At 42.7% G+C, this 20,355-nt stretch overlaps 1 protein-coding gene across 1 annotated transcript in view; it reads right to left on the bottom strand.

The window, feature by feature from the left end:
- wdr11 (WD repeat domain 11) overlaps nucleotides 1-20,355 on the bottom strand; it is a 98,944-nt gene that overhangs the window by 41,716 nt on the left and 36,873 nt on the right. The window contains exons 11-12 of the mRNA XM_080740274.1: nucleotides 3,354-3,438; nucleotides 399-505 (exon numbers count right to left, since the gene is read on the bottom strand). Coding sequence (XP_080596400.1) covers nucleotides 399-505; nucleotides 3,354-3,438 — 192 coding nt within the window. The remainder of the gene's footprint in view (nucleotides 1-398; nucleotides 506-3,353; nucleotides 3,439-20,355) is intronic.

Raw genomic sequence — 20,355 nt, 5'->3', positions numbered from 1 at the left:
TAAACATTTCTGAATTGTTAAACTATTAAACTAGGAAATGTTATTTTGTAGATAACATGTTGTTTAGTCATATGCTAGGTTTGACGTTTACCAGGTATAGTTACTTTGTAGTGCTTAATACTTTTTCTCTGCACTTACGTGACCATTTAGCCTGTTGTTTGTTGAATAGGGTTCATGCCATTTACTCTCAGCTTGCACTTGTACAGCAAGTCACTCTGGAAAAGAGCATCTGCTAAATGCCTGAATTGTAAATGAACGCAGGACCCCTGGAATCTTCACCGAAGAGAGAGAATTAAAGTGAGTGAAAGAGTGGAGACTGGAGTTACACTCATGCTGGGACAGTAGCAGTCCTCACCCAGTGTGTGGGGAGCGTGCGTGCGTGTGTGTAATGGACTCACCAGTGGGCAGGTCGACGTGCTGCAGTTCATTCCGCACCATGCCCATGTTGTTGGGGGCAGAGGTAGCGAAGGACAGGAAGCTGGTAAGACTCACCCATTCAATCCCCCTGTTGTGCAATCATGCATGCACGTACACACACACACACACACACACACACACACACACACACACACACACACACACACACACACACACACACACACACACACACACACACACACACACACACACACACACACACACACACACACACACACACACACACACACACACACACACACACACACACACACACACACACACTTACAATGAGCAATTCCTCTGTGTGCCTCTGAATTCCACTAAAGACTTCAAAATGCTTAGCAAAAATCAAGCCCAGAAAAGTCAACATTCTGGGAGGTGAGCCCAGTATGGGCAGCAAGCATTGGGCCATAATGAGATGCTAAATATACGCATGATTAATTAGTCAATTTCCCCACAAAATGCAGATGAGATGCTAATTATCTGGACCTCCCTTGGTGTGGCTAGGCTGAGGCTGCTACACTGATTGTTCCTCGCTTCCAGAACAAAACATGCGGTTATAGAATTTAAGACACATTTTAGTAAATATAGAAGTATACAGGGATAGAGAAATGCTGAATCACAGAATCCCTTTTATGCCCATATATGGAGATCCCTGCCCTGAGTATCTGAAATCACTGTGATGTCACCTGTGATGTCACAGTGATGTGTCAGGGGAACCGACCTACAGTCGCAAAAAACATGTGTGCGTGCGTATGTATTATGTATGTGCTTGTGTTCTTTGCCAGTGCATAGTTTAGTTCGCAATTTATGCGTGTGTGGCTTCACCCTGGTGTGCATACATTCATGAGTTTTTTTGTTATCATTTCATTTGAGTAACGTCTGATGAAGCGACATAAATCAAGTCAACAAATCGGAATGCTGAAGACAAGCTAACTGAGGGAGAACACAAGTGCCAACACAGGGATGAGATGGGGGCTTATGAAATAAGTAAAACAGTGAAAGGCACTGATGTTTAATATTACATGCAGTGTGTGAGCACACTAGATTGGATGTGTTAAGTGACAGCCTACAAGCAGCATCCATGTGTTAAGCGACAGCTAAGCAGTGTCATGAATGGAGGGGGAATGACAAAGCTCTGCCTTCCTGAAGGAAGCAAAGCCAATACAGGTCTGTGCATGAATCAGGCTTTTTGAGGTGCAAATATTACACCACTGTTGGATAAAAAATACATTTCTTGGGAAATAAAGTAAAGATTGATTTGCTGCATAGTGTAGCAGCTGAACAACGTGCACTGCACCATCCAACGGCTTCTGGTGGCGGGCAGGTTGGCTAAATTGTGCATGAGTGTTGGCATGGCAACACTCTATAATATCAGCCCCCCCCCATCCCAAACACACTCCCACCCACCCGAACACAGCCTAAAGGGAGTCGTGACAACAACCCGCACGATAAACACAGTTAAACTCAAAATTATATTCTCTGAAAAGTAAAAGCAACAGGGGAATCGTACACAGCACCTGTAGATGAAAAATGGAATAAGTATATCTGGCTGCATTAGAGTTGGTCATGTTCTCTTGAAAGTTTGTTAAGAGTTTGTGTTCGTGGAGAGAAACTTATTTCACAGGGGAGTGCCTGGTTCTGCTTGCAGAGATGGTGTTCCCTCCCAATCGATCTCGTGGGCGGTATAATTGATTCAATCTTCCGGCTAATTAATCACGGTGAAATAGTTTCACTGCTCGTTAGAGAATAATAATTAATGAAGCGAGGGCCTGCCCTTTTTGCTGGTGTTTGACCCTTTCGTTGTACGGTGCTGTGGGGGGACTACCACTCTGACTTTAACTCTCATCAGGGTTGGCTGCCCCTTAAACTGCAATTAACCTTCACAGCGGTACAGAAGAACAGCAGGGGAATGAGGTTGGTCTGGAGCATGGTTGAACTGGAACAAAGGTAATTGTATTATTAGCCACTCACTCTATTACTGCTTATACTGACTGCTTCATCAATACCAATATTTAGCAGCAACTCTAACCTTCTAGTAGAACAAGGCAGCCCACGTGTAGATGTTTGTGAGAATGTGATCATGGAATTAAAGGGTTCTATCCACGTTCCGAGTGGTTTTATGTAATTGATCTTCAACCTTTTTCTTTTCATTCAATAGCGTGTAAGATACTGTATGTAAGAATTGTTGTGTAATACCTCACATATACTCTATTTAGTTCCCTAGGCTAGAGACGAATCCACAGAGGGGCAATCATAACAGTGGTGTCAAGTGGCACCACTTGGCACAGCAACACTGCAACTGCAGTAAGGCAGTGCTCTGTGGATTTGGCTATAATAAACGAAACATCTACTGATTTTTGTCACAAAGTCATCTGAGCTATTGCCATTTTAAGGTCTAGTGACTCGATGCCATTGGAGGAGAGTCTAAAGTTTGCATACATTACACAGACTGGGGATTTATATAACACAGTTTCAAGGTTTTGACCCCCTAGAGCTGCTGTGCTCTAAAAAGTAAAATCCTCAACTCTGAGAATGTACAAATGGAACCAAATGGACCCGGGTTCCATTTGTACACTCTCTTGAGTTAGCAGTAATACTCAGGACTTTACAGTGTACCCACTGAACTATACCTGCACTCTTACAGTGCTGGTAACCAGGGGTCTTCAACAGAAATAGCTTTGTTGTAGAGGTGAAAAAGAGCAGACTAAGTACAGAGTGAAAGTTCAAGTTTACTAAGTATTGACGGTTCAAGAATAAAAAATACACTGATGATTGTGCTGTCAAAAGATGAAACTATACGGAATCTATGAAAAGGTTGTGGAGGTCCCTGCTTCATCTCTCTCTCAGCTAAGGGGTCCTTGGCCTGAAAACGTTGAAGACCCGTGCTTTACAGTGTACCCACTGAACTACCAGCACTCTTACGGTCTTACCTGACTTCACATGAGTGGACGCTCAACTCCTTGTGCAGGAGACCACTGGTGAGGTTGTACACCAGCACTGACCCATTACTGGTCCCTGTGGAGAAAACAGAGCAGAGACACACAGACAGTGTTGATTTTGACAGAACATTTTTATTTAGTTATTAAGTCATAGTTTTTTGAGTAACATTTTATTTAGATTGTCACATTTTTCCTTTATTTGTTGAAGAAATTGTCAATGTATTTAGTGTTAGTTTTAGTCACCATAGTTTAGTTTTTGTTTGGTTCTTATTTAGTTTTCATCAGTGAAAAAGGGTAGTCTACAAACATTTTACGTCATGGTTTTAGTCGAAGAAATCAACACTGCAAACAGACGGACGGAGAGAGAGGACACAATACAGCTGCTACGTTAAAAAAACAGTGTTGGTGATCTCCAGTGGATCAGGTAGACAGCGTTGTTGTCAGTGTGACACGCTCTCGTGTTCTCTGTCACAATACAGCAGTTAGGTGCAACATGTCAACGCCTGTCACTAAGCACCCCGGTCTCACGGCTCAGGAACATTACTCAATTACCTCTGCCACAGGGAAAATATCGCCCCCGCCACCGGATACCTGTGATTAAAATGGAAACCTTCTGCGACCAGGTGTTACGGTACATGACATGCTCCGACAGCAACCTCTGGGCAAGGTTGATGAGGCGAGGACTTTTCGGAATTGTTAACTGTGTTGAATGTTGTCCCATTTCTATATGAACTGAGCCACCACTGTGGAATGGTGAAAACTTTTCCTAATTATTCTGACAAATCTTAAAAAGAAAAACAATAAGAATCTCTTTAGAACTTCACTCTTATGATCTCGTTTTACAGCTGAAGCAATAAAACCAATCTATTTACCACAGTAATTAAATCTGCTTTTTTTTCAGCATGAATAGTGCTGAAAAGACTTTCATTTGAAAAGTGTTTCATGTTGAACTACAAAAGCTGTGAAAAAGACTGAGAAACCGGGCTGGGTTAATGGTAGTGAGTCAGTTAACAACTAGTCTCTCATTTACAGACTTCCGCATTGCTGCAAAAGAGCGCCAGAACTTTTCCCTGACGATGGCTAGCCAGATTGGTTAACAACAAAGATGCGGACCTAAGTCCATCATGAAAATGCTCCTTTTTGATGAACACATGGAGGCGCAACAGGGACAGTTAGCTCTATAATTAGTTGGCATGATGTTGGGACTGCAGAAGGGGCATCTCAGTCAACACAGGAGTCAACCCAGAGAGAAGACCACATGCAGACATAACATCTGGAGCCGGTGCATAGTACTGTATTAGTATGCGTAGCAAAGACATCCGAGTGTGTGTGTGTGTGTGTGTGTGTGTGTGTGTGTGTGCGTGCGCGTGCGTGCGTGCGTGTGTGTGTACAGTGCCACGCATGCCTTCAGCACTTAAGCATGTGTTTTTTGCGTTGTTTTTTCTCTTTCATTCACCATTTGGCAGGTAGGCAGAGATGGTGTAGCGGGGGTGGTTTGGGGTGATGACTGCATCCACAGGCATCTGTCCTGCTGTGTTCTTTGTTTGCGGAGAACAGTGGGTGGGATTGGTGGAGAAAAAAAAATCCCCCCCCCCCCCCGTGTGTGTGTGTGTGTGTGTGTGTGTGTGTGTGTGTGTGTGTGTGTGTGTGTGTGTGTGTGTGTGTGCCTGGACAACAGCGCCCCTCCCTTAACATGTGTGGTCAGAAAAGGTACTACACAGGCTTGAGGCTACATACAGACCCACCCACATACAAACAAACTAACATACCTACACACACGGCCACGCTATGGAGACGGTGTGACCACCGCTCAAAAACTCATACTCATGTCTCCTGCTTTCTCTTAACCATCTGCCTGATTTAATACTTTGTTGTAGGCGGTGTCACATATGGCGAAAATAGCGGCGTGTTGTGAGCTATTGGAGATCTGCTATTTTCGAACATCAAACATATAATTTTCCAAATGTCTGTCTGAGTGAGTGAGTGTCTGTCTGTAACAGCGTTTCTCCTCAGTGGCTGGAGCAATTGATCTGAAATCGCATCACCATTAGCATATGAACACACCTGACATAACTGTGAAGCCCGTCACTTTCACAAATCATATGCTGTATATTAGCATTTTTATGGTGTATCTCTATCTATTCTGCATCTAGCATGAGGCATATCTATTCTGCATCTAGTATGAGGCAACATGTTTAACCAGCTCTGTGTGTGTGTGTGTGTGTGTGTGTGTGTGTGTGTGTGTGTGTGTGTGTGTGTGTGTGTGTGTGTGTGTGTGTGTGTGTGTGTGTGTGTGTGTGTGTGTGTGTGTGTGTGCGCGCGCACGCGCGTGCGGGCGGGGGGGGGGGGGGGGGGGGGGGGGGGGTCTGGCCCTGTTACAGATGTTGTGCAGATCGGTATACAGTATCTCTATAGCCATTAAACGAAACGGGTATTTCTTACATTGATGCTCCTACATATTATCATGCAAGCACCAGTTAAAGTTTCTTTCCATCCCTCATATACTGTGTGCACAGTGCACATCCCATAACCCACACACTGCACATCATTTCGGAGCTCATATCTTTGAACGGGTATGGGCTAGTATTTTAAATTGACTGATTTGCATTGATTTCAACCCATTTAGGATGGGAACCCCTTTTGGGGTTTACCTTTCAAGATGGGAACCACTTTTGGGGTAGTTGTTGCTTTGTACAGTAATAGCAACATACATTTTTGTAATCTTGAATAAATATTTGAAGTTTTTTCAGAAAACTTAGGTCAGGATTTAGAAGGCATTTTAACACATTCAGTGCCAGCTTTTCACCACTAGAGGGCGCCCAATGGCCATAGAATCCACCATAGACAAGCGTTGTATATGCACAAGCCGTGCGCAGCCATGACGCGCCTGAACACTTTCCTTTGTGTCATGAACAGGGACAGGATGAAGTTAGCTTGAAGTTAGCTATTGGCTACGCGTGATTCCTAAACCCACCAGGATTGAGTTAAGACCCGCCTCCTCTCGATAATCTTAAGTAAGAAAGTGCCTATGAACGTTATAGTGCTGCTCGCTCAAGTGCAAAGTACCCACTACCTACTGATCCATTACAATAATACACGCAGCATAATAGGCCCAAAGCCATATCCAAACCATAACAATTTAACTGATAATCATTAAGTTTTTATTTTGAGCACAGTAGTGACAAATTAATAGCTTTCTCAGTACGTTTTTCTCTTTAGCAAAGTTACAAAGTTTTCCCTTTATTAAGCACAGTACAATTAAGTCAGTTTCAAGATTTTTTTAGCACAGTTTATTTTGAGCACTGTAGTGAGAAATTAATAGTTGTGCATTGTGCAAATGCAGGCTTTTCTCAAGTACAAGTCTTCATGCCTCTGACTTTATCCACCCTCCATGTGTCAGGCAGGGATTTCAGCCACTCCTGGAAGTCCTCGCGTTTCCGCGAGGCGGGTCTTAACTCAAGCCTGGTGGGTTTAGGAATCACGCATTGGCTACCAAGCATTTTAGAAGCCCTATTTTTGGCGATTTAGCCATGATTAAACCTTGCACACCTCATGGATATGCATGGAACAGAGAAAATGAGCTCTAAAGATCCTGGATTGCATTGGAGTGGATTTTTACAAAAACATTTTTTTTTTAAAAGCCGAACTAGTTCGGGATCGGCACCCTGATAAGGTCCAAATAAAGCCGAACTAGTTTGGGATTGGCACAGTAAGAGTTAAAATAGAGTCCTAAATGGGTTAATGTTCATAAATAATGATAAGCCCAAAAAAGGGACGCCAGGTTGAAAGTGTTTAAATTATTTCACCACTGGTCAAATGGATGCTGCCTACCGACATATCCTTGTCTGACTCATGTGTACGTGGCAGCAGCGTATAGCTGAACATGCTTTTTTACAGAGATGCTGCAAACTGAACAGCAGTGTTATGACAATCTGTTCAACTTTTCTGTTTAAAAGGCACATTTGCAAGATGTGCTTTTTAATTTTCTGTTCTGCTTTTGTAATCTGTAGAGCCATCTGCCGTTCTAAGGAGAGCTAACCTGTGCTGATATTGTCCCTGTGAAGAATATTCAATATGCATAACAATAACACAAATCATTGTGTAACTTAAAATGTTAATTTACTTGTTAAAATGTTAATTTCTTGATGGGGGGAGAGGGGAGCTCTGTATTGGGATATTTATTTTGTAGTCGTGATTGGGTAGGTTCACTGTTTGAAGTATGGTAGTTTACTGTTTAAGACGGAAACAGACTTAACTAATATGATTGACATTTATCTAAGTTTGCACTGGCCTTTTGGGCATGTACAGGGAGCTGTATATGGCGCAGTATGCATTATGTGTGCTGTGTTGTATATGGTTTCCTGATCATACATAACTGTGTTTTATGTAAATACTTATGTATACAGACTTTTCTTTTCTTTCCTTTTTTTCCCCCTTCTAATTAGTAATTGTGGTTTGTATGCATGGATGCATGGGGGGGCTGTATGTGGCGCAGTATGCATTAACACTGTGTGTGCTTTGCTGCATATGGCCCCCCGGATGTGCTTTTAATTTCTATTTCTAAATACATATGTAAGTGCATATATTTTTATATCATATACACTGATTTCCTTTTTTATTTATTTTTATTATTAATATTATATTAGTGCCTTGTCGTGGTGACAGCCTTATTTCCACTTATCTGTCACAAGTGTTTGGTTATTTGCATTAGCGTGGCTTATAGGGCTTTATCACATTCTAAGTGGGCCTAATGCTGGACTGATTATTATTATTACAGTTGTTATAGTCCCCTCAATTTTTTTTTTTTTTTTTCCCTTTATTCTTTTCTTTTTTCTCTCCCCCTTCTTTACTAGAAATGTTAACATACCATTCTCATTTATTTAAGTGATATGAAGTGGGGAGATTGATCATAATTTGAGCTGATGGAATGTTTGAGAGCTATTCAGCCACAAGAAGGCACTTTTTTGTTGTTGTTGTTTTTACTTTGGTGATCTGTTATATATTTACATAACCACCAGAGGGCAATGTATGGTTACTTTTGGGCAGTTACTTGTTTGCACTCTCTGACAGAGTGAAATGAAGGTTGACTAATAGGTTGATGGGGTGGGGAACTGTTTTTGTGCACTCTGATGCTAATGGGGTTTTCCCCCTCAAGCTTCAATGTTATGTGTTTTTTTATGTTCGTTTGATGTTGCTTTTTCCTTTCTGTTCCTTTTGGGGTTGTTTTGTTTTTCTGTTGGGAAGGTTTGTTGTGAGGGACCAACTAGGAAATTCTAAAATGTTCTACTGTGCTTGCTGTGCGTATGGTTTGAACCACAATTATGACAGAATATAAATTTCTAAGTTTCAATGTAAGGGGAGCGAATATACCGCATAAGCGAACCAGCATTTTGGGGGTTTTGCGATCTAAATCAATTGACTTTGCATTTATACAGGAGTCTCATCTTTTAAAAGAGCATTCCAACCGATTGGCTAATAAACATTATCGTGTTTTAGCCTTTTCAGCTGCTTCTTCCAAAACCAAGGGAGTAGCCATATTGGCTAGACGTAACCTTAGGTTGGATTCTTTGGGTGATTGGTCTGACAGTGACGGGAGGATAGCTGTTGCTAAAATCCGCTTGGAGGGTAAAATGCTAGCACTAGTCTCTGTGTATGCTCCAAATGTTTTAGACAAAGAGTTTTACAAATTACTAACTAAAACCTTATTGGAACTGACGGATTTCAAAATCATTGTTGGTGCTGACTTCAATGCAACATGGCAACATAACCTAGATAGATCCACTGGGGTAGAAAGCAGAGAACAAGCACTAGCGTCTGCAGAACTACGTGCTTGGGCAAACTCAACTGGCTTACTCGACATCTGGCGTTTAATGAACCCAACGGTTAGAGATTTTTCTTTTCTGTCGGGTAGGCATGCTTCATTCTCTAGGATCGATTACGTTTTTGCCCCTGTTAGCTTGTTTCATAAAATTGCCAAGGTAGAGTTGCTCCCAATGTCACTCTCGGATCACAAGGCGGTGCTGTGTGTTGCTTCACTGAAACAGGTTATAGATAGAGCTCCTAGATGGCGGTTTAACACCACACTGCTGCGCGATGCGGCATTTGTAGCTCAGTTTCAAACTGGTTTGCGTGAATTTATAAATATCAATACAGGCTCAGTTGAGGATCCCAGAATTCTTTGGGATGCAATTAAAGGCTTTATCAGGAGTAATACAACCCTCTATGCGTCCACTCAGAGAAAATTAAGGTCAGCCAAACTGGTGGAATTGGAATCTCGGTTTTCTACTTTGGATAATTCTCTCCAAAATAACTTTGATGTTAGTACAGCAACTCAGAGGGAGCTAGTTAAGAAAGAAATTAACTCCATTCTCAAGCGCCGCTCAGAATTTCAAATGAAACGCACAAGGCAAAACTACTATTTTAATAGTGCAAGACCCAGTCACTTACTGGCTTTACGTCTTAGATCCAATGAGCATTTTGCTGATATTGTTAGTGTCAAATCAACAACGGGAGCCATGGTTACAGAACCCAAAGAGGTCAATGCCACGTTTCGTGCTTTTTATGATGAGCTCTACACCTCCGAGGTCATTCACGATGATGCAGTATGCAATAATTTTTTATCCAACATACAGTTACCAACCCTTAGCGAGGCGGATGCGGAAGCCTTAGATAGACCGCTCCATCTGGCGGAATTACAGGAAGCTGTGCTCGCAATGCGTAGGGGCAAGTCGCCTGGTTTGGATGGGATACCCCCTGAACTTTATGCCATCTTTTGGGAAGATCTAGGTCAGCTGATGCTAGACATGTTTCGATATGCAATTGAAAGTGGCTCTTTCTCCAGGGATGTGAATGTAGCTATTATATCATTATTGTTGAAGAAGAACAAGGATCCCACAGATTGCGCAAGCTATAGACCGCTTTCACTTTTGAATTCTGATCTAAAAGTTTTTGCTAAGGTGCTTGCGCGTCGCTTGCAGGGTTTTATGACCACCTTAGTACACTGTGATCAGACAGGTTTCATAGGAACTAGACTAGCCTCTGATAATGCTAGACGACTATTGCATATCATCGATAGGGCTAAGGAGCTGAGGACCCCCGCCGCAGTGTTGTCGCTCGATGCGTTGAAGGCATTTGATCGTCTGGAATGGTCTTACCTGTGGGCTGTACTAGATAAAATGGGATTTGGTGCTTCATTCATACATTTTGTTAAAGTACTTTATTCTAATCCGTCAGCGATGGTCCTAACCGGTAAGATCTGTTCGCCGCTATTCACGATTGGCAGATCTTCGAGGCAGGGTTGTCCCCTTAGTCCTCTCCTTTTCGCACTTTCACTCGAACCCTTGGCTCAGACAGTGCGTCAGTCTGCAGATATTACTCCTGTTTCGATTAACAACACACAGCATCGCATTTCCCTATATGCTGACGATATTCTACTGTTCATTGAGAATGCACCACAGTCAATTACTCATGTCCTTCAAATCTTTGATCAGTTCAGTTCCATTTCCGGCTACAAAATTAATTGGACGAAGTCAGCCCTTCTACCTCTAAATGATCAGATGAGATCTGCTATCCTGCCGCCCATAATCCCAGTAGTAAGCCAATTCAAATATCTTGGCATAGATATTTTCCCCTCTCTTCAGGCTATTGTTAAGAACAACTATGGTGACACTCTAAATAAGATTTGTCTTGATTTAGATAGATGGTCATCTTTGCCCAACTCTCTCCAAGCTCGAGTTTCAATCATAAAGATGAATGTTCTTCCTAGGGTTAACTTTGTAAGCTCTATGCTCCCTTTGCCACCACCGCCGCAATACTGGAATAAGCTTCACTCTTCGATATCTAAGTTTGTGTGGAAAGGGAAACGCCCTCGTCTTAAACTTTCTCTATTACAGCGTGCTAGAGATGATGGCGGCCTTTCATTGCCCAACTTTAAATTTTATTATTGGGCCTTCACGCTCCGCCCCCTTTTAAATTGGTTTAACCCAGCAAATAAGGTTTCTTGGAGAGAGCTTGAGGAGAGTTTAGTGCAGCCTGTTGAATTGAGAGATCTTATCTATTCAAACATAACTACACATCAATGCAAAGTTCGCTTTGGACCTATCATTTCTCATTTAGTGGCAGTATGGAGAGCAGCTGAAAAGATGTGTAAGATTGATTGTAAATGGAACTTATTTTCCCCAGTGTTCAATAATCAAAGACTTTTAATCGAGGATCGCCCCATTCGCTTTCCAAGGTGGAGGGCTAAGGGGATTCGTACATTAGGGGACTTATTTGATAGAAATGGTTTACGACCTTTTCGAGATTTGTGTGACATCTTCAATCTGCCTGGAAATACCCTTTTTTTCTACTTCCAACTGAGATTGTCCATGAGGACCTATGGGGTCCCATGGCAAGCTCCCCTTAGATTGCACCCCTTCCATGAGTTTATCTGTGATGGTAACAGAACAAGAGGTTTGGTTTCCACCCTCTATGGTTTTTTATTAGACTGTAGTTATGGGCCCCTATCTGTTGATACTGTTTGGAGGAATGATGTACCAAATTTGGACCCTGACTTTTGTTGGGACACAGTGTGGTCTAACATTAGGCTATCTTCTAGAAATCCAGACCATCAACAAATTCATTTAAATTTTGTTCATCGGACTTATTTAACTCCCCGCAGACTATGTGCTATGAGGATTTTGAATAATCCCAACTGCACTCTCTGCGCCTCAAATAGTATTGGTACCTTCCTTCACATGGTTTGGGAATGCCCAAATGTGTCGTCATTCTGGAATATGGTTGCCTCAAAACTTTCAACTATTTTTAGTATTAATATCATATCTTCTCCTTCTTTATTTTTATTAAATGACGTCTCACAGTTGCAACTAAACAATATACGCAAGCGCATCTTCTTTGCTGGATTAACGGCGGCGAAGAAGATGGTAGCTACGCGGTGGAAACCTCCTCATACGTTAACGTTTCGCCAGTGGGCCTTAACCTTTCTAGATATAGTATATTTAGAGCAGTCGATAGCAAGGTTACACGGAGCAAAAGAAGAAAACATTAATATGTGGTCGGACATTGCAGATAAGCTTAAGGCTATGATTCAAGAAATCACTATATAGTGGTAACAGCCTAGCACAGGCATGCACTATTGTACATTCCGTGTTGGTCCGGGGAAAGGGGGTGGGTGGGTTTTCTTTTCCTTTTCTTGTTTTGCTATTGTTTGTGTTTGTCTGTTAATTGCATTTTTCTTTTGATTAATGTTTTACTTTTTCTTGTTCTATTCATATGTATGTCTCTAATTTTATGTTATGGAAAATAAAAATAATTGATAACAAAAAAAAAACAAATCATTGTGTAACAATTACTTTTCTGCCAGATTTGCTGGTGACATAACAAATCAGAGCTCAAATCTACCGGCTCTCTGAAGCGTGATGAAGCCAAATAAATTGAGTAGACAAGACAAGAGTGGTCTCAAAAGTTGCTGGGACAGAAAACAGTTGCTATGATATTTGGCAGACCACTGGAGCGACCAAATGAGTCTGGATATCTGATAACTCTGCTTGTATGACCTGCTTGCCGCAGCTCCTGCCTTCCTATCAGAAGATGATTGTTGTTTTGTTAGTTAAAAGTCCTTGCTTGTTGCTATTCGAACAAACTGTTGACAATGTCCTATTTTGTGAACCCGTATAATGCAGAACAAGCAGGGATGCATTTAAGATGCTCTATTCCAGTGGTTCTCAACCTTTTCAAGCCACGACCCCCCAAATAATCCACGACCCCCCAAATAATCATACCACACACAACGCCTCGCAATTTCTGCTTATTGAAAAAATCCTTAAATTGTCACTTAACAAATGTGCTATACACTTAAACTTTGTTAGTTTGTTTACTGTTGAGTGAGAAAACAATGTTTCACATTAAGCTAATCATCTGGGGACCCCGCTGGGGGTCCCGACCCACAGGTTGAGAACCACTGCTCTATTCAACTGATTAAGGTGAGCGCTGTTCTCTCTGTGTCCATCTATAAGTGTGTGCGTGTGCATGTGTGTGTGTGTTCGGGGGGTGGGGGGTGTCTATCTGTAACGGAGCTGACAGGTCCCACACACAGATTACAGCATTTCAGACAGCGAATCCAGACAACTGCACCCATGGGTGTGCTACAGTCTAAAGACATCAATTTCAACCCCCAGTGCTTTCACAGTGTCAACACAGAGCTCATTCCCGGCTTTATTTGTAGGTATCGTGTATGTTAAAAGAAAGTAGGGAAAAAGGGAAATAAATCCATTCAACCCTCCATTCCTCTTGTGTCATATAAATAAACCCATCTGGGACATAGGGCAGTCTGCCCTGTTGCATTCATTATTAATTAGACTGGATTCATTGATCAGGGCAATGTGGTGAATCTTCAGCCCTTGGCAGAAGAGTGGAGAAAGAATTTATGCCCACACGACAGCCGCAGTGCTTAACCAGTTTCCAGAGATGATAGCAGTGGTGTTGTCTGAGGGAACATTAAATTATTCCCTCTGTCATTATACCAGAGTAATAACAACAGATGTCAATAAATGGTAGCAATCATGTCATCAAATTAAAGTATGACAGCATCTTGGATCACATTAATGTACCTGTGTATATGCAGTAGTACACACACACACACACACACACACACACACACACACACACACACACACACACACACACACACACACACACACACACACACACACACACACACACACACACACACACACACACACACACACACACACACACACACACACACACAGTATTCACCTTAATCAGATAAAATAGAGCAGTTTGAATTCATTGCTGCTTGTTGTGCATTATATGGGTTCACAAAATAGTTAACCGTTTGTTCAAATAGCAACAAGCAAGGACTTTTAACTAAGAAAACAATAATGTCCAGGCTGGGGCAAGCAGGTCATACAACCAGAGTTATCAGATATCCAGACTCATTTGGACGCTCCAGTGGTCTGCCAAATATTATAGCAACTGTTCTCTGTCCCAGCGAGTTTGAGATCACTCTTGTCAACTCAATTTATTTGGCTTCATCATGCTTCAGAAAGCCGGTAAATTTGAGCTCTGATTTGTTATGTCACCAGCAAATCTGGCAGAAAAAGTAATTGTTACACTCATTTGTGTTACTGTATGCATATTGAATATTGCTTCCTCACAGGGATAATTCAGCACAGGTTAGCTCTCCTTAGAATGGCAGATGGCTCTACAGATTACAAAAGCAGAACAGAAAATAAAAAAGCACATCGTGCAAATGTGCTTTTTAAACAGAAAACAATTACAGTACCTGTGGCTGATTCCGATATTTGAGGGAATGGTCTATTTTGCACAGAATTACACAAATCATGTGGTATTTTGCATGCACATTCCCAGTAGGGATTCTTTTTTTTTTTTCAAATCCGGCAATATAACGGGCCAATTCACTTTTTTGGCCTATAATTCTTGACTATTCTATTTCCCCCACGGCTTCCTCGTGTCCTGACGGCTGCACCCCATGGCTGACATAGCCCTGGGTAGGCAACTAAACCTGATTGTGCTGCGCCTGCTTGTAAATACTGGCACAGAATATACTGTATATATCTGAGACTGGTGATGCTGCTAGAATACCTGGGGGAGTGGGAGCAGCTTGTCAAAAAACCTTAACTCCAAGGTCCCAGGATTTAGCTAACCATAAGAATGCTCACACCTCCACCTGCCCACACAGCTACTCCACCTATACACACACCTCCACGCGCCCACACAGCTTATCCACCTATAGACTGATTTCCTGAGCACTCCCCTGTGGAGCGTGTCGCCATTACTGCGGGTGCAACCCTACGTACAACCAGGGAAATCAATACAAAACACGCATGGCTTCCCGAGGCTGCATGCTAACATTAGGAGTCAGTAGCTAACTAAACGTTTCCAAAACCTGCTGTGCTGTTCTTTGTGGGAACAAATATATTTTTTATCCACTTCTGGCGAAGATCTTTGTAACTCCTCGTCCAGCGAGACTAGAATAACACCGCAGCTATGGCTGACTGCACCCTCTACATGGGAGTGCTCAGGAAAAGGGTCTATACACACACCTCCACCCGCACACGCAGCTTCTCCATGTGCACACACAACACTGCTAAGGGGATGGCAGGTTAACCAGGGAGAGGCATCCCCTCCTCACATCACCTACTGCCTATATGAATAATATGATACAAATTAAGCAATAACCAATAACTCACTCGAGGCCATGGCATACTGTAATGCTGTCATTATATCACAGCTATGGGGGGCCCTCCACATATTTTTATAAAACGGCAACATGAAAATCATGAACACGTCCCAATTAAAAACACCCTTTGATAGCATTTTCATCACAAGAATAATTTCAACAAGAAAGTCGTCCCGACTGACTGCACAAACGTGGTGGTTGCTATGCAACAACACCAGTTTCTTTTTGTCCATCTCATTGTGTACCTCTGCCTGCCGTCCGACGGTTACGTTGAATCTTGTTGTGGATTTCATTGGACTAGTAGCCTATCCACAGAGTGGATGGAACAGAGTAGGCATAGAACTCTACAAAGACATCAGATTGTGTGACCTAGAGGTTAGGGGAGCGCGCTTAGGTTCCCAGTTAGATTCCCTTGACCGGCAGGAAAAATCTCGACCTACCAACACTGCTGAAGTGTCCTAGAGCAAGGCTCTGAACCCCCTACTGCTACACTGCCCTACAAAGGCAGAGTGCAGTAACTACGCACAAGAATTTCACTAGAAAATGGGTTTAAAAGTGTTACAGCTGATCAGCCAAATGAGTTAAAGTCATAAAAGTGATATTATTAATAGTATATCTGTTCTTGAGCTAATTGTTCATTTTCCAATATCATGAAGGCTAATTTGACTTTTGGGCGACACAAATAAGTCGGTGTATCCGAAAACGTAGTTATTGCACTCTGCCTTTGTAGGGCAGTGACAGTGGCGCTGTTCAGTGGCCATCAGTACAAGACTGTGGTTGTACTGGACTGGTCAGCTCCCTGCTTTGAATGTGTGTCTCTGACTGTGTATGTCTGAAAGCAGGGTGGCTCTGAAAATGAGCAGCTGTGCTCAGCAACCTTTCCTGGGTACATAAAGGACAAAAAAAAAAAGCTTCAAGGGATCTTTACATTGAAAGTAAAGCAGCTTTTAGAGCATTTGAGCATCATCAGCCACCCACTGCGACATGTGTGAGTTTGTAGATCTGCTATTTTCAATGCAAGACATGATAAACAACCAAGTACTGTATGAATCAGGCAGTGCTCCAATGTGATCTTCCTGATGTAATGACCCAGCCACAAGAGCCTGCTCAACACCAGCCAATTCTGTCTGGCTGTGTGTTTTAATAACGCAGCCACAGAATGATTATGCACTTGATAGCGCTTGGATGACTGTGGAGACTTGACAAATGACGTTCACAGAAACCTGATCGGCACGCTTTGTTTTCAGATTCAGAGCGTAGGGACAGTGGTGTCGCACCAAATTCTGGGCCCTGGGTACAAGGAACGCATTATTATGTATTATTTTGTGCTTTAACCATTGAACTAGACCAGGTCAACCTGGTTGTGCCAGACCCCCTGTCTGTCATCATCATTTATGACATCATGCCTTTTGTAGGCATGTCATCATCATATATACCCTTTATATAGAAAACCCGGACCGACATTTGCTTATGTAGGCCTACCCATTTCATGGGTCTGGCAAAAATAGCAGATATACAAGCTCACAGCGCGGCGCTGCGAGCTTGTAGATCTGCTATTTTTGAAAAATCATAAAAGTCTTTGAATATTTCAAATTCTTCAAAGGTTTTTTGAAAAACCTATGTTTCTATGTCAGTGGTGCTCAAACCTTTTCATGTGAAGGACCCCCAAAATGATATGTATTTGGCCACGGACCCCCATCTCAAAATATTTAGTTCCAGGGACCCCCCAGAAGCAAAATTTTAGTTACACATGTTTGCTCAAAAAATACAAATATCCAAAGATTTGCACACATTTTCACAGCTTTTCAAAAATAGCAGATCTACAAGCTCGCAGCGCAGCACTCGGTGCCTCACTGTGAGCTTGTATATCTGCTATTTTTCAATAGCTAAAGAATTTTAAGGCCCCTCCACCTTGGGCCCTAGTAACTCAGTCCCACTCCCCCCCCCCCCCCCCCCGTGACGCCCCTGGAGCCAGCTGTGCCGAGTCACCATGGCCCATATGGCATGATAAGCCCTTATGGCTCAGCGTCCTACATTTGCACATGCTGACATAGAATAGAATCAAATGACACAATCTCTTGAGAAAAAAAGTCTTGAAAAATGCTTTGGAGTGCCAGCTCCTTTCTACAGATGCCCTTTACACTTTTGTGAAATAAACAAAACAAAGACACACAAAAAAAGAATAATTAGCAAATGGCAAATCAATGAAGAAGTGGTAAATACCGTTCAAGGACATTCAGACAGTAATTGGATTCATTATGTCCCAATGGGCTCTGAACTTCACAATAACTGCAACACATGCTTCCCTATCGGTGAAATAATCATAAATGAAGCGGAATAAAATAAAAATAAAAATATGACAACTGCAAAAGGTTGTTTGGGGAAGGGTGTTGAGGGAATCATTATCCATCTGCTTGTCGTTGGGTCCGCAGGAGAAAATGTGCCGTATGATTAATTTACGTGGACTATGTCAGGAGACTGAGAGCAGCCTATTTTTCAGCTTGACAGCTAAACTGAGGCTAAGCTGCTGAGGGAGGGCAGAGCAGTGTGCTGGAACCCTAAAATGAGGCGCAATCATATAAACTCTGTCAAAGAGACAAACAAAGACAAAGAGAGAGGCAGAAGCAGAAAGACATCACACCCATATTCTGCATGCTATTTGCCATCTTATTTCCCCATTCATGTTGACACGGTCATAATTTTCACCATTACTGCGGGGAAGATAAGGGAGCAGCTTTTGTGGAAGGAATGATATGCTGATTTAACACTAATAAATTCATTCTACTGGCTGGCTCTCTCTTCATCTACCCACACCTATCAATTTATTTCTCTCTGGTTGTCTTTGCCGTTGCCTTGCAGCCGTCTAGGGAGAATAATAATAAAAGCAGATCTTAGAACAAGTACGGTATCTGCCTTTTGCATCATTTTCAGAGATCACAGCAAAGCAGGATGGGCTGCCATCATTTCACTCTCATATCCGCCTCAGGTGGTGAGACTCACAGCTACAATTTCCGCATGCAGACGTGATATGATGCATTTCATTTCAATAGCCTTGAGTCCTTAAAATCAAGTTTAATAAGCTGTGCAGCTTTATCAAACTTGAATCTAAGGACATAGAAAAATACAATAAAATGTGAAGCATTTTCAAGCACCTAACCACTTAAACTCTATACACTTTGTTGACCAGAGTTTCCCAGGGCTGAGTACTAGGTCCACTTATCCTCAACAACAAATCTCGAGGGAGAGCAAGTGTATTTTCCGGCAACGGCAACAGTCGGCAATCAATCCGCGGCAAGCTCTGCAGCAGACATTGTCCGACGATACCTAACCTTAACCCTAACCACTGGCGGGTGGCGATGCATGCCATGGCAGCCGGTTCGTGTGGCCTGCCACAGCTGTTGTAGGGGCTGCCGGTCCACTGCTGGCAGTTACCGGGGACACCGCGCGGCTGCCAGTCCACTGCCGGTCCACTGCCCGTGTGGCGGTGCCTGCCGCGGCACCGGATTGGGGGCAATCACTGCATTTTCTTTGAATGTTCTGTATGATGGAAGCATCATAACTCAAGAGACTATGCCAGATGAAACATCTTTGACAGGAAGTAATTAAGATGATTTTTGATTTTGTAATTATAAATTATATCTCCATTAAGACCACAGATCGGATATAACGTCCATCGAAAAATAAATATTTTTCATTTAACTCATTGAGTGCCAGCGCCCTCTAGGGGCCAAAGAATGCCAGCGCATCTCTCATAGGCGAGCGCTTTAGCTTCCAGGACTTCAGCTTCCAGGACCTGACGTGCTCACGTTCATGCACGGCATGGAAATGTCCCGGATGAAGATGCTAACAGAATGGCTATTCCCATTTTGTCATCTAAAAGATCATTTTTGGGTGATTTCGCCGTGAATAAACCTCGCGCCGCTTCCCTAAAACACAAAAAAGAGATATAAGCCTTTAAAGATGCGGTCTTTCATTGGATTAGGCGGAGATTGGCGATTGCGTTCGCAAATTACGGCCGGCCGGGACGTTGTTAGCTTTCGGCTAGTAGCTACAAAAATCAAGCCAGGCTTCAGAAGGCCTCTTATCATTTTATTCATTTAATTAAATAAAGCCGAACTAGTTCGGGATCGGCACACTCGTGTACTCATCGGAAGCGGCGCCGAACATCGGGTGAACATTGGGGAGCTCAAAAATGTATTTTAAACCATTTTTAATGGAATATATCGTCGGACAGAGTAGAACGGCTAGCTGGCTAGCGGCTAGCGAGCCAGGACCACCCACGACTCTACAAGCAGCTCGGGGTAAGTGAATTAATAAAAAAAAGATTGTATTGGATTGAAATAAAGCCGAACTAGTTCGGGATCGGCACCAGATGAGTTAATAATATCACTAGTAACACCTGTGTTACTGTTTACCAGTGTTGGGTATAACGGCGTTGAAATAAACGGCGCTACGTAGCGCCGCTATTTTTTCCAGTAACGGGTAATATAATTAATTACAATTTCCATCGCTACAACGCCGCTACCGTTATTGACAATGAAATGAGCTCCGTTAGTCCGTTATTCAAGCGTCCCCAAGCTTACACGGGCCGGCTGACAGTTGATGGGTAACGTGTCCCGATGATTGTGCTTGGTGTGTGTGTGTGTGTGTGTGTGTGTGTGTGTGCGTGCGTGTGTGCGTGCGGCTCCATGTTCACTTCTCTCTGTGAGCCACATAATCCCCCCTCTCTCCCTCCCGCACCACACACACATGCACCAGAGAAGAGAGGGG

This window comes from Nannobrachium achirus, assembly GCF_963921795.1.
Source record: "Nannobrachium achirus genome assembly, chromosome: 13".
Lineage (NCBI taxonomy): Eukaryota > Metazoa > Chordata > Actinopteri > Myctophiformes > Myctophidae > Nannobrachium > Nannobrachium achirus.
The sequence above is the reverse complement of the archived record's forward strand: the minus strand, read 5'-3'. Positions and strand labels throughout refer to the sequence as shown.